This window comes from Columba livia, chromosome 3 (assembly GCF_036013475.1).
Source record: "Columba livia isolate bColLiv1 breed racing homer chromosome 3, bColLiv1.pat.W.v2, whole genome shotgun sequence".
NCBI lineage: Eukaryota > Metazoa > Chordata > Aves > Columbiformes > Columbidae > Columba > Columba livia.
Genome location: NC_088604.1, coordinates 107,974,289 through 107,988,225, shown reverse-complemented (window position 1 = coordinate 107,988,225; position 13,937 = coordinate 107,974,289). Strand labels below are relative to the sequence as shown.

General features: G+C 37.6%; 1 protein-coding gene across 17 annotated transcripts in view; it reads right to left on the bottom strand.

Moving 5' to 3' along the window:
* DZANK1 (double zinc ribbon and ankyrin repeat domains 1) overlaps positions 1 to 13,937 on the bottom strand; it is a 30,102-nt gene that overhangs the window by 4,713 nt on the left and 11,452 nt on the right. For 6 of the 17 annotated variants that reach the window (XM_065058818.1, XM_065058820.1, XM_065058821.1 and 3 more), the window contains 8 exons: positions 13,584 to 13,676; positions 11,554 to 11,676; positions 10,348 to 10,512; positions 9,481 to 9,709; positions 5,866 to 5,969; positions 3,102 to 3,176; positions 2,036 to 2,132; positions 759 to 844 (listed from right to left, as the gene is read on the bottom strand). In XM_065058818.1, coding sequence (XP_064914890.1) covers positions 759 to 844; positions 2,036 to 2,132; positions 3,102 to 3,176; positions 5,866 to 5,969; positions 9,481 to 9,709; positions 10,348 to 10,512; positions 11,554 to 11,676; positions 13,584 to 13,676 — 972 coding nt within the window. Of the gene's footprint in view, positions 1 to 687; positions 845 to 2,035; positions 2,133 to 3,101; positions 3,177 to 5,393; positions 5,670 to 5,865; positions 5,970 to 7,193; positions 7,339 to 9,480; positions 9,710 to 10,347; positions 10,513 to 11,553; positions 11,677 to 13,583; positions 13,677 to 13,937 lie in introns of those variants that run through there. The other 11 variants (XR_010471684.1, XR_010471685.1, XR_010471686.1 and 8 more) reach the window with 6 other exon arrangements.

Below are 13,937 nucleotides of genomic sequence, written 5' to 3'. Positions count from 1 at the left end.
CTCCTTCGTCTTTCCTTTTGAAAGTCCAGTCACTTGACTAAGCATTTTTATCTCTGGACTCATCACAAAGCTCTATATCTTCTTCCCCCTCTTGAGTCAGCTCACTGTTCCAAGCTTAGATTAATGTATCTTTCCCTTTTGGAAATTTTTATGCCATTATTGACAATCCATTTAATAAGAAGTGCTTCCGGGATATTTGGTCTCTAGTGGAAATAAAGTCTTGCTTCTTGCATGAAGTGAGCCCTCAGTTGTGCTGACATCTCAGCTGGATGGGAAAACTGGGTTGACTAAAAAGCTTATTGTGTAGGTCGTCTTCTCCTGTCTAGTTCACAGTCTGACTGTGTGAACAGTGGTTCTAGCACAGCCAAGAGTATATCCTGTGGAGTCAAACCAACCACTAAGGGTCAAGGGAAGAGGATAATGCCAACATCTGATGCTGCTTATGAGAAAAAACTGTAACAAAATCCATCTGCAACAGTCTTTAGGCCTAATGCTGTGTCAGTAAAACAGAATGGGCCCAAAAATGTGAGCAACAATCTAATTAATCTTTCAGTACTGACAATGATTTTTTATTTCCAGCTCTGTAATAAATGTCAGCTTCCAATTTTCAGGTTTTATATTAAGTTGAACTTTTGTCCCCTTCCCTCCTCCCCAATCCAGTCAGTGTTAAAAGCTTTCTATTTTTACCCTTGGGTGTCCTCCTTCACGTTAGTGCTGCTCTACAAATAGTTTTTGCTTTATTGGCAGAAGATACGTACGGGGAGCTGATCTTTTTCTGTAAGTGTTCTTGACTTTGTTCTCTTTATTTTACCTCTTGAATTCAAAAGATTATGATCATCTTTGCCTACCAGAAAGGAAAAAAAGTGTTAATTCAAAGCAAAGTTAGTATTCTAAAAAGAACTTGGGGGAGAGATCTGGAAATAATTTATCCACAAAAGTATTTTATGTTGAAATGAAAGCAGTATTTGTCAATTTTCTACAAGAGAAAGTGATGAAATATTTGTTTCAGATCAGACTGGTTTTAACAAAAGGTTTACACTCAGGCAGACTTAAAAACTTGCTATTTTGAAATGAAGATTCAATGAAATGTGAACTTAGGGGGGGGTTGAGTCTTTTTTTTTTTTTTTTTTTTTTTAAACTAGCTGCAGCTGTTCAACAGGCTCGACTCAGATCCATTTATTGTTTTGACCAAAAACCTTACACTTTTTCAATGCTGTTTAGCCTTCAAATACTTAAGAACAAGACTGGAGGACCTTGAGTATATATATACGTCCATTACTTTTAAGAGATATAATCTATCAATGTGCAGGAGAGTTGATAAGTAAATTACGTAGCATGTGAGGATCCTTTGACCTGGAGTGTCACATTATTGACACTCCAGAAAACCAGCTCCTAGTGCTGTGGCTGCCACTTGCCCAGTCTCAGATTAGAAGAACAAACTGGGCAGAATTTATATGTGAATTGATGTCAAATTATACTGTAGGAATTTCTGAATTCTAATGTTGACTTTACAACTAGTTGATTTAATGAAAACCTAAGTCCAATATGAGATGCCTATAATGTTGAGCTGTTACTGAGACCAATGGGAGATGCAAGTTAAGCATCTCTGAAAATTAGGTCTAGAATTTGATGTATTTCATAATTTCTTATCTTTGCCAAATGTGCTGAGGCTGAAGTCCCTGGCACAGCTCAGAAGTGGAGCTAATACTGACATTTATAGTTCGTATTGTAAAAGAATATGCAAACCATTTAAAATTTTATTCCTATAATAAAGACACTGCTAGGAGCTGCTGCTGCAGTTTACTAGCCTCTCCAGCTCTCCTCTAGGGATGAAGCACTCCCGTGAGTTTTTGACAGAGTCTGTACATTGCTTAAATCTCAACTCAGCCACACTTTGAGACTTAAAGAGGTGCAGGATGTACCAGTATATTCATTTGCCTGTCTCGGTGTCTAACCTTCCAAGCACTACTTTTGTATTGTTGACTACTACATTTATGGTCTATCATAAAGGCAGAGGGGAAAAAAAAAATCTCACCAAAACTAGTCTGACTGCCATCTTTTCCACCTCCAACCTCTGTTACAGACTTCAGGTAACGATTGCTAATCTTCATTGATCTATTAGTATGAATATCCTGTAGAATCATCAAATGCAAGCAGTAAATCAGATTATCATGTAATCCTGTTACAATCTCAATGGCACAAACAGTGGTGAAAAAATGAAAATGTTCAGTGTACAAAAAATATATAGGCTTTTAAATATCAGTCTCAAATTCACAGAAGACTAATTATTACATGTAATTGAACTCTGTTTTGAGGTAAAATAATGTATTTTTTTTTTCCCTAAACCTTGTGTTAGGTATTTGTTTTTATTAAAAAAATTAAAAAAAAAATTAAAAAAGAAAAAGAAAAAAGCGACACAACCTCACTCAACAAAATGAAGATTCCCATCCAAATGAAAGTGTTTCTGCCACTTGAGAGATCTGGTTAACTCCTCACTTGTGAAATGATGTGATACACCTTTTGAGGCACCACTTGGCAAGGTAAGCTTTTAAAGATTCTACACAAGAGATACAGTCTGAATTTTGGTTCTTAGAAATTGTAGATTTTCATATTTGAAAAGCTGGAAATGAATATGTAGGTGTTTTTTGGAACATGGTAATTCTGGAGGTAGAGATTTCGAGTGTTTGAATACAGTTAACAGAAGCTCTGGTAAACATTACCTCCAATCTACTGAAAATTATTACTAAGCTTGTTTCTTAAGAGCACAGTATGCATACTGAAGGAGGCTCTAAGATCAAGAACTAAGGGGTGTTAGAATGATCAAACAGCAACAGCTGAAAGAAGAATGTTAATAATTAATAGCAAACTAATGAAATGCAAGATGTTAACAACATAACCATGAAGTCTGGCTTAATCAGATAAAGATACCTGTTCAGCCAGCTCAAATACAAAAAGAGATTCCTTTCTCTGAAGTGATGCGTTAACACCCTCTGAACAAAACTATCTCTTGTTTAGACCTGAATTTAAAATATATCAGCATTACACTGACTGCTCAGCTTTAGACCAGCTGCCTAACAACAGGCCTTATCCCCCAAACTGACCTTATTAGTAGCAAGAGCGTAATTCAGTATAATAGTGACTTCATAGTCATCCTCATGGATGGTAGCAGAATTAATCTAAAGGGAAAGAGCAACCATTAGTATTTCTTACAAAAAGTACACAGAAATAGTTTTAGGAATAAGTATTGCTGATGATGGAGCCACACAACAAAATCACACGTGGCCTTTGCCTACTTGTGATATCGTACACCTCCCATCTAACTCAGCAAGGGGCAGGTGGTATTTTGAGTAACTAGAAATATCAGAATTACTGAAATGCCAAATGAATCCAAAAAATGTAATAATGCTATGTTTCATGAAAGTTCAGTCATTCTCCACCCAGATTTTGCAGCTGCATAGAAGGCTGCGCTGTCCTTAGGACTCCCTACTCCAGGATAACTGGTTTCTGCTTGAGTTGTACCAGTCTGTAGGAGCATAACCTGTAGTAAAATGTGGGCAACTTTCTATATCAATTCATTGAGACAGTAGTATTGGCAAGAAGGCTATTGAAATTATACACAAATAAGTGCACAGGGGTTTACAAAGAAGTGGAATGAAGCTGACAAGATTATATTGCAGCAGGCCGAGAAATTTAAGATAAGATTAATTATATTTCTAATTTACAGGAAAACTGAGAAAGCAGCATTAAACTCAGTTGGCATCTACTTTGAATCAGGTCTGTTACTTCTGTGGGCAGTGGTTTCAAGACAATGGAATTAAAAAAGGTTGAGAGCCAGCAGGAATAGCCTTCTCTAGGCAATCTAATACTTTTTAGGCATATCTTTTTTAATCCTCCAGCAAAGGAAACAAGTTGCACTGGACCTATACTTCATTTCCATCAAGCAGATATTTTTCATATTTATACTTGTACTACAGCTTCTGAACACATTGAATCGTAGAATCATTTTGATTGGAAGAGACCCTCAGGATCATCAAGTCTAACCATAACCTAAATCTAGCACTAAACCATGTCCCTTAGAACCTCACCTAAATGCCTTTTAAACACCTTCAGGGATGGTGACTCAACCACTTCCCTGGGCAGCCTGTTCAGATCAGGTGGGTCAAACTTTCATAAACCCATGCTGACTGGGCCTGATCGCTTGTTTGTCTCGTGTGTGCCACATGATGACACTCAAGATGATCTGCTCCATGACCTTCTCCAGCTCTGAGGTCAAACTGACAGGCCTGTAATTCCCTGGATCCTCCTTCCGGCCCTTCTTGTAGATGGGTATCACATTTGCCAATTTCCAGTCAACTGGGACCTCCTTGGTTAGCCAGTTTTGCTGACAGATAATGGAAAGTGGCTCAGTGATCACCTCTGCCAGCTCCCTCAGCACTCTTGGGTGTATCCCATCTGGCCCCATAGACTTATGGGTGTCCAAGTGGTATAGCAGATTGCTAACCATTTCCCCTTGGATTATTGGGGTTTCATTCTGCTCCCAGTCCCTGTCTTCTGTCTCAGAGGGCTGGGTACCTGGAGCACAACTGGTCTTGGACCCAATAGGTCTCAGTCGGTATAGAATTCAGATGCAAAGTATCTGATGGTGTTTCATATCTCCAAAAAGTGTAATCTGCCAAATGAGAACTAGATTTCTGATCCCCAATATTGATGTAGTTGTTTTGGTGTGCTAAAACTGTTTTGGGCTTTTTTTGACTGGTGTGCCACATCAGTCAGGACAGGCTAAGTAGTGAGCTTGAACCGTAACAATGGAGACTTAGGTCAAACACTGGGAAAAAGCTTCCCAGTAGCTATGCCACTTCAAAGAGTTCCCAACCCTACTTCTGCCTGCACCCCACTTTGAGATGCTCACTGCCAACCTACAAAAGTGCTAGCCCTGATGCCCTTTTTTTTACCTCTAGAACCATTTTTAGCCTGGGTCATTGATCCAGTCCACAGGACATTGCCACAAGCAGTTGTGCTGACAGCACACGGGAAGCAGTGTGAAGGGATGAAACTCCTTAACTCAGCAGGGCTGCCAAAGAAAGCAATGCAGAACTGCAGCTGAACAGCAAGGATAATTGAGTGCAGAAGTGGACTCCCTGGGGCAACTGTGAAATCTCCATTGTTGGTGAGACTGAAAAGCTTCAAGGCTTCTGTCAGGAACAGTTTAGGCAGAGTTGATCCCCCACTCAGGACAGAGACAAAATGATCTCTCTGTCGTACCAGCCCTATCTTCTAAGACCCTTTGAGAAGAATCTCCAGTTTCTACCTTCTTGCTATCATCCCTTTAACCATTTTAATGCAGTTTGGTGACAACCTGAAGACAACATCTCCAGAAAAAAAAAAGCAATACCTTCTTCCTATGACATTGGCATAATTTACACTAGAAGCAGATCATATAACCAAAGAGAATTGCTGCTGTCTGCTGGTATAATACAACCTGGAGCAGAAGCAAGCACATCATTATAGCCCATTTTTAGCAGGGCTTATTTAACTGACCAACTACACAGATGTCAGTGATCCTTCTTTTTCTTGATTGCCTGCTGTGAGATACTGTAAAAGCAGCTGAGCAAGGGTTTTCTGGCTTCTGTCACTTCTGTTCTAGCTATGAGGTGAAAGAAGAATAGAAACTGCCATAGGAAAGAAAGCAGAAAAAAAAAATCTTCAGTAAAAGACTAAGCAAAAAATGGAACAACAAAACAAAAATTACACACAAACAGGTAAAGACCTAAAAAGGGAGACATTTATTTTTGCAGTTTCTGTCTAGCAGCCACAATATTTTCATGATGCTCCATAAGAAGATATTACTTACAAACTCCTTCCTACCTTTCCCATCCGAGGTTCCCCAATCAGTGCCCTGAATTCAAGGTTGTTCTGTGCATAGCTTCTCAGGTGAGTGCAGACATGATCCAGCTGTTTTCTCCAGTAACCTGATTGGAGAGTTAAGCAGGAGAAAAATCCATGAAATTCTCATGAATTTCATCTACTCATGTGATGTATGATTTAAAAGATAGCATATTTTCACTGAGACAAAAATATTGAACTTTTCTTTAGAAAATCAATCTGATCAAGAAAATGAGAAGCCAGTTATACTGTCTTACCCCTAGATTATATTTCATTCTTAGGCCATCTCTATTCACAATAAAACTGTGTCTTGAAATTGTCCTTTATAATCAAAACCGGCCCTGTGTGAAGGAGTATCTCACACTATTTTAGATAATTTTTTAAAAAGTACAATATTACAACTAAGCACTTGTTCGTGATTGAACAGATTTTTAGTTGATTTCAGATCACTCACAGGTAAGAATAAGCCAAATCTGAGAAGTGCAGACATAATAACTCAAGCTATACAGCATTCTGGTCTGTATAAATTACTCCCTAAATAAATTCCTTTCAGTTATATATGGGACAGCATTTTAAGAGCTTAAGCATTCAGGGCATGAAACATGAGGGGCTGAATGCACCTGGATTAAAACTCATCTTAAGCCTTTTAGAGTTCTTGCAGCTCCTGTCCAAGTACTTCTGAAGCAACATTATGTTTTCATCACAGAAAGAAAAAAAAGAAAAGACTTGTTCTCATTCTTAAGTAATTGGTATCTGGATCTGGGTAATTTGATTTTTGAGCATATTTATGAGTACAGAGCATGATTTATTTTGTTGTAAATAAATTGTGTAGGCTTGGTAACCTCACTTAAATAATGAAGTTGATCTGACCTTATCTTTCTCTTCAGGTTAGGTGAAGCTCAAAAACAGTCAAAAGAAGCCAAGTCAGAAGAAAAGTGCTGCTCTCTGACTTTTACAAGAGAATACAAGTGCACAATGATTTGTGTTTGGAGGAATCTTCCAAGATCAAACTGGTAGAAACTATGGTAAACTAAAACAGCAAGTCTTATTTGTTAGGAAGTTTTAAAGGAATAAAAATGAAGGATCCACAGAGCAACAGAAATTGTTCCCTGCCATGGTCTCAGATGCAAAAATTAATGGAAGTTGAAAACAGTAATTAAAAAAAATCTAAGCTAGACTGCTACTTGGTGAGTGATCCCTCCAGAGAAGTCAGTGCTTTTTTGCAATAAACTAGCTTATAACTAGATCCCCAGATTTTATTTTAAAAAATCCAGATGGTCAGGAACGTATTATTGCATGTTTGGGGTTTTAAAACATGTGAAAGGATTTTTGGCAGCACTGATGGAATACTTGAATTCATGCTGATGACTCTGATTTGCTGTTGTTACAGTTGAAAAGGGGAGGCTTCTTTTTAAAGTTTACCTGGTAAATGACTTGGCTCCTGTTCAAAACAGACTGAAAATACAGAAAAAAAAAAAAAAAAGAGAAATACAGTACAAATCAAGCCATTAGTGTTTTGGTACTGCTGTTGTTTCCTCCTGTCCCAACTTTTTTTTTTTTTTTTTTAATTGTCACAAAGAAAATAAGGTTAGTGAATGGCCAGTAGGGTCACGAATTAATAATTTTAAAATAACTTATTTAATCACTTGTATTTAAAAACTTTAATATCAAATGTCTAATACTCTTTGACTTGAAGAAATAATGGAGGTATTCAGCATATATAAACAAGATTTTCCTGGGTGACAGTGTATGGTCTTGTTGACACATGTAGTTTCAAGACATATATGCAGCTCAGCATCAAGAAAAGGGAACAGCATGAAAAACTTGATTCTAACAGACATTTATTGATTTATAGAATGAAATATGTTCTTCAGTCCTTGGCAGGGTCTAAAGAAGAATACATTACACTGTACAACTTAAATGTTACCTCTGCTAACTGGATAAAATTAACATAGTTTAAAAGCAGTTCAGAATTTCTTCCCAACCTTTTCCAGTGAAAGGAATTCTCACTCACAAGTCAAGAGCTGTACTTCTGATAGAGATATATAACTGTTCAGTGCTACCTTTTTTTCCTCAGCACTATTATGGCCCAATCCTTTATTATCTCTGACTAAATTAAGCTCCCTGACATGATGAGTCAAGTGTTGCATTGTGTGATGTATAAGAGAACACACCATGTTTCAGAGTACGGGAACAAGAAAACAGATTTCCCTAGTGATAATGTTTAAAATAAGAGTGCCTCCTCTGGATATTTATATACAGACTCAAAACAGGAATTTCTAACATTCTTTAGTAACTTTTTCTACCCAACAAATAATTCTTATGATGGCCTGTGGGGCTGACCCTCTGATTGTAGAGAAGATCTAGCAATGGCAAAGGAGATCAAAAAAAGTAACTGCTCCTCCAAACCATGGTTTGATGCTGTACTAATATAAATTAACTTATTCTCTGGACTATACAGCTGGACTGCCCTGGGACATTAAAGACAATTTTCCAAATTGGGCTATTTAATAGGTGCTTAATTAATACTGATGGACTTTCTTCAAGGGTTTGGGATCCTGAAAGCTAATGTTTTTCCAGGACAGTAAAACTGAAATCTCTAAAAATTGCAAACTTTTAAATGGCAGCAAACAGTTAAGAGCTTTCACAAAGAACTAACTGACCAAACCAGGGACTGAAACAAAGTTATCTGCAGTACTGATACAGGAGTCTGTGTGTGGATGGTCTCTGCAATGAGCAATGTAGACACACAGATACCTTTGGGGAGCTGGAAGATGGGTCCTACAAGAGCTCTCAAGATTTCTAGCTATCCTAGTTTTTGTAATCCTATTAATAATCCCTTTCTCTAGTTTCCTTTGCTTCTGAAACTTCTGTAATTTATTCCACAACAGCAATCCAAACAAGCTCTTCACATACACAAGCCCCGTCATATTTTTCAAGAGCTATGATCCCCTGTGTCTCAGAGTTCTGTTGAAAAATACAAGCAGGTGGTATCGCAGTTCTAACTGAACATCATGTTGCGAGGGGTGGGGAGGGCGCTGGGAGGTGGGCTGGCTGTTCAGTAGTTTGCAATTCAAATATAGAACATCTGTCCTGATCTTGTAGGATCTCAGGAAATCAAACTACTAGCAAATTAGTAAGGCTGCACAGGGGTCAGTAACCATAATTTTGATATTGCTATTAGGTTTTCTTTTAGCTATTGATGGACATCAGTGATAGCAAAGGTTTCAACTGGATATTAGGAAAAATTTCTTCATGGAAAGGGCTGTCAAGGCATTGGAACAGGCTGCCCGCGGAAGTGGTTGTTTCATCATTCTGGAGGTGTTTAAAAGGTTCTTAGGGACATGGTTTAGTGCCAGTATTAGGTTAATGGTTGGACTCAATGACCTTGAAGGTCTCTTCCAACCAGAATGATTCTATGGTTCTGTGAATTCTAAGGCACTACATTTACAAGTGACTGGTGAGAAGACAGACTTATAATGATGTAAATCCGTGTCCTACTGATGGCACATTCCAGAAACTATAATCTTTTTTTGAGAAAAAGCGAGGTCATACATTGCAGCTTTGTTTAGAAAACATAAAATCAAAACTCCTGACCTTTTCCAGGACTAATGGCTGTCAGGAGAGGGTTATGGTCACTCATCTTTTCCAGGATTTTTCTGTGTGAGATCAGCTCAAGTTCCTTCTTTTCCAACAGTTTGCTAGATGGGTAAAAAAGTCCAATGGTTTGGGTTCCTTTATCTTCTCTTTCTTTTAGTTCTGCCCCTGATTTGGGCAAGGAGACAGGAAGAGGCTGCCAGGCGACTTGAGTTTGAAATCGTTTAGCCTGTTGGGGTAGAGGTGAAGGAAAAGTGAAAGTAATATAAATAGACAGAATTAAATGCCTTACAAGCAGAAAACTCGAACAGTACACAAAATTGTCAAGGAATGAATAAGCTAGCAGGAAGAATCCTTAACAATTCTTGATTTTAATTACCAGCCTGTAACAATGATGTAACTTATCACAAATATACAAGGAAAAGCAAAACTCTTCATGATGGCCAGTAGAATGACAGGTATGCTTTTGCAGGACAAAAGCTGGCCTTGCTAAGTATTACAGTCTTTCTTAAAACACAGTTTTAAAAACACTGTTACATATGCATGAAATAATACCTTGTATCAGCAGGACACAAATAACTAACAAGTAGTAAGATAAAAGTACTTAAAGAGCTAGGACTTCTGAAAAGCCGATTGTTTCTCACTTGGCTATTTAGAATAAAGCAGGATTAAGGCCTTTGGCTAAGGCTACTTTTTGGCAGAAAGCAGTTCTCAGAATAAATATATCCTGGGTTTTGCTGTCAGCATGCTCATAGGCCACACCACTGTCTCAAAGAGGAAATTAATGGAGTTGTGTGAATCTACACCCACAGTGGATGAGCCTTTTAGCTGTGTTCAAACCTGGTTTTGTAATACTGTGTGTCTTACCTCAGAAAACCCCTGTGAGTCCCCAGCATCTACGAGACTGCTGTTCTGAGAACCCATCCTTGACGGAGGCTCTATGTAAACACCACAGGACCCACAGAAGCGAGCATATGGACGGTTGCTTGTGCCACACTTGAAACAAGTAAAGTAGGATGGAGGAGGTCCAGGCTGGAAAGTTCAATTAAACACTTGTTACTACAGAAACATATGATGCATCATTTAGGAATTATAAAAGCGGTGGCATGAATAAAAAAGGAAGTAAAGTAGCGCTACCCAAAGCTGTTAAGATTAGAAATATTAACCAGGCTATCAGACTGTTAACACATTGGCAGATGCAAGACAGTAAATCTTCAGATATCTCAACACTATGCTACAGAGACAAACATTTTTTCCAGATAACTCTAGCATTATGCTATTTTTTTTAACACATACTTTCAAAAATAATTATTTTATTTGGCAAAGCCCTGTAGTTACCAGCCTGGTGATCTGATACTGAATATTGATGGCAGTTGTTTACAGTTCAGTTCTACCACCACCAGTCCTCCCATCCCTGAGTCCCCTAGTACAGTACAGGACCAATGGTTATGTATGCATACAGGGGAACGTTTCAAATTTTATGTAGATTCAGCTCACAGAAAACAAAAATATTCTCCTTGAGAGTGATCTTAGATTGAAAACTGTACCTATAAAAATATATGCTAGGGGAAATTGTTTACATTGATCGTACCATGCAAAGCTCTACTGAACAGCAGTTAAGTACTTGTCTTTACTGAAGCTAGTAAAGGCTTCAGCCAAAAAAAATTGCATGCATCATCTCATCTCTGCTAATTGCCTGGATAGGTGACCATATCCCAGTGTAGATATGGAGAAATTTGCATTAGGTTAGCCTGTACTTTAACCTTTGATGGATAAGTTACTTTGCAAACTACCCAGCTGTTGCATCTCAACTGATGCAATGAGCTGATGCTCATTGACTCATGGTAATTTGTATACATCTCTAAACCTTTAAGTCACTGACTGGTGAGGGGTGAGGGTGCCATCTAAGCCTTTCATTTTTCTTTACATAATCCTGTGTGCTCTAAGCAAGTATTTTGATACTAATGAGCTGTGTACTAAATGATGGGAGATTTGCAAAGAGAATATTGAAATTGCTTTAGGTCACAGATGAGTAAAAACAGATTTGTCAACACAAACACTGAGAGCACATGCCTTGGCTCCACACCAGTCACAGAAACGGGCATCACATTGGTTGACACGATTGCATTTTGAGCACAAAACTGTCTTCCTTTGCTGGCTGTAGTGGGGTGAGGGAGTGTCTCCTCCAAACATTGGCTAATAAAACAAAACAAGGATTAGTGAGAAAATGCTTATTTTGAAGAAAAGCTCACAAGCCAAATAAGGGAAAAGAGGAAAGTTACTTTGATAACATAAAGTACTATTTAGCCTAAAAGAATTATTTCAACCTAGAATAAGCAATAGATTGACTTGGATCGGAGCTATATTTTTTTTCATTACAAAACCACAGTAAAACGTGGCATTAATTTTTAAATATTTGTAGCAGAACTGAGTGAAAAAAAACAAAACAAAACAAAATTCCTTATCAATTATGTCCTTTTACACTGAGCATTTATTAATATGGCCCATGTACAAGTACACTTGAAGTTGAAAGGGAGGTTTCTTTGCTGATAAACTTGTATTTTCAAATCCAAACCACAAGAGCTATTTTTCCTTTGTATCTTTCCTTGTAGCAGTACAGCAGAGTGTGTTCAGACCATGAGTTTTCTCTCAGTTTGGTATTTGCTACTTTTATTTTTTTTTGCGTTCTTTAACCATATACAAGTTATATACTACCTAGCTTTCCTACTACAATTAACTTACATGGATATTCAAAATAAAATGGATTATTCAGCTGAAACTTCTACAGGCTGGGTATAGATCCTAGTTAGGACAAGTAAGTCTTAAAATATTTTGCTAGGTTTTGCCTCAGGGCTTACGCAGTTTATTTTCTCTGCAAGTCAGGAATATAGATAAGGAACAGAACCCAAGGAAAATTATTTTGATTGCATACACCACAACAACAAGTAAGGAAACATGAAATAGCCCCACTTTCCTCTGTGGCCTGCATTGCAATTTGAATGATGTAAATTGCGGGTTCGTTTGGAAGATAAAATTTACAAGAGCATGAGTCTAAATAGGTTCTAAATCTAAATTATTTAATAACCATTAATAGTAATACCATAATTATTAATTATCCAGGAATTACTATTGGTTATCACTAATTAATCACTATTATTAGTAAAAATTCTGATTCCTATTAATAATTGTTAGTAACCATTTAGCTTTCTCTCTTAGCTACTACAGATCTCACCATTCAAGTCATATGCAGCTATGTAGTAATATCTACACCCAGTGAAGCACCTAAACATATGTTTATCTTAGGTAAGTATAGATTTCTACTGAAATTCACTTCGAAATGACACCTCAGTGGCTATACAAGAGATCTTTACCTCTAGGTACTGACAGTTTTAGAACTCAGGAGGTTTCCAATATAATCAGAAGATTTAAACTCACAAATCATTATTCTTCTCTCATTTCTGTATTTAACATAACCTGAAGAAATTAAATGTACCATAAGGTTTTAATACAAGACTCTTTGGAAATTGAAGTAAAATTCTTCTAAGGGAACAAAGGAACAGTCTAAATGGGGAGTTGAAACAAACAGCCATTTTGGGGAGAACGCTTATTGTTGTTTTTCTCACCTTGGTGCAGTCACAGCCAAACACAAGCATAGTAGCTGCATGCATGTAGGGAAAGCAGCAAATAGAGATAAAATAAAGTAAAAGAAGCTTTTATTTTCACAAAATAATTGAAATCAACAAGAGTGATCTTCCTGATGTGTATACCCAAGTTTTCTGTTGCAATTGAAAATAACATGAATGCAAACAAGACTGCCTTGGAGTCAAGACTACTCATTTTCTATGAGCCTTCTGAGCTTTTACAATGGCATTCGCAATCCTGACTTCCACAGGAAAAACCTGAAAGTATACGATACACTTATGTTTAGCTGGACGTTTGTGATGGAGCATCCACGGGAGTGCGCGGCTTGCATATGGCATGAGGGAGGGAATCTCTGCTTTTGTACCATAGGCACACAGTGATATGACTTCAGTTTTCCAAAGTAAAAGGATGTTATGCTTTAATTTGATTAACCCCACTGCGATTGATGCAAGAAGCCTTACCGTCTGTATTTCAGGCAGTTTGCTTTCACAAGTCACACAGTGTTTATGGTGGAGAGGATTTCCTGTGCCACATGCCCGACAAATTACTTTGCCCTTTTAAACAGAGAAAAAATACATTTCATACAGTATTTGAAAACTATGAACAACATTTTTTTATTAAAACTATGGTACAGTTCCCTCAGGAGATCCAGTATCAATACCTTCAGATCTTTATATATATTATATGTATATATTAATGTACATATTATATGTATACATCAATGTCAGTTTGCTTAGTCACTGCACTCACACTCTCAAGGGCAGAGAGGCCCTGCAGAGGAATTTGAACAAACTGGAGAACTGAGCAATCACCAA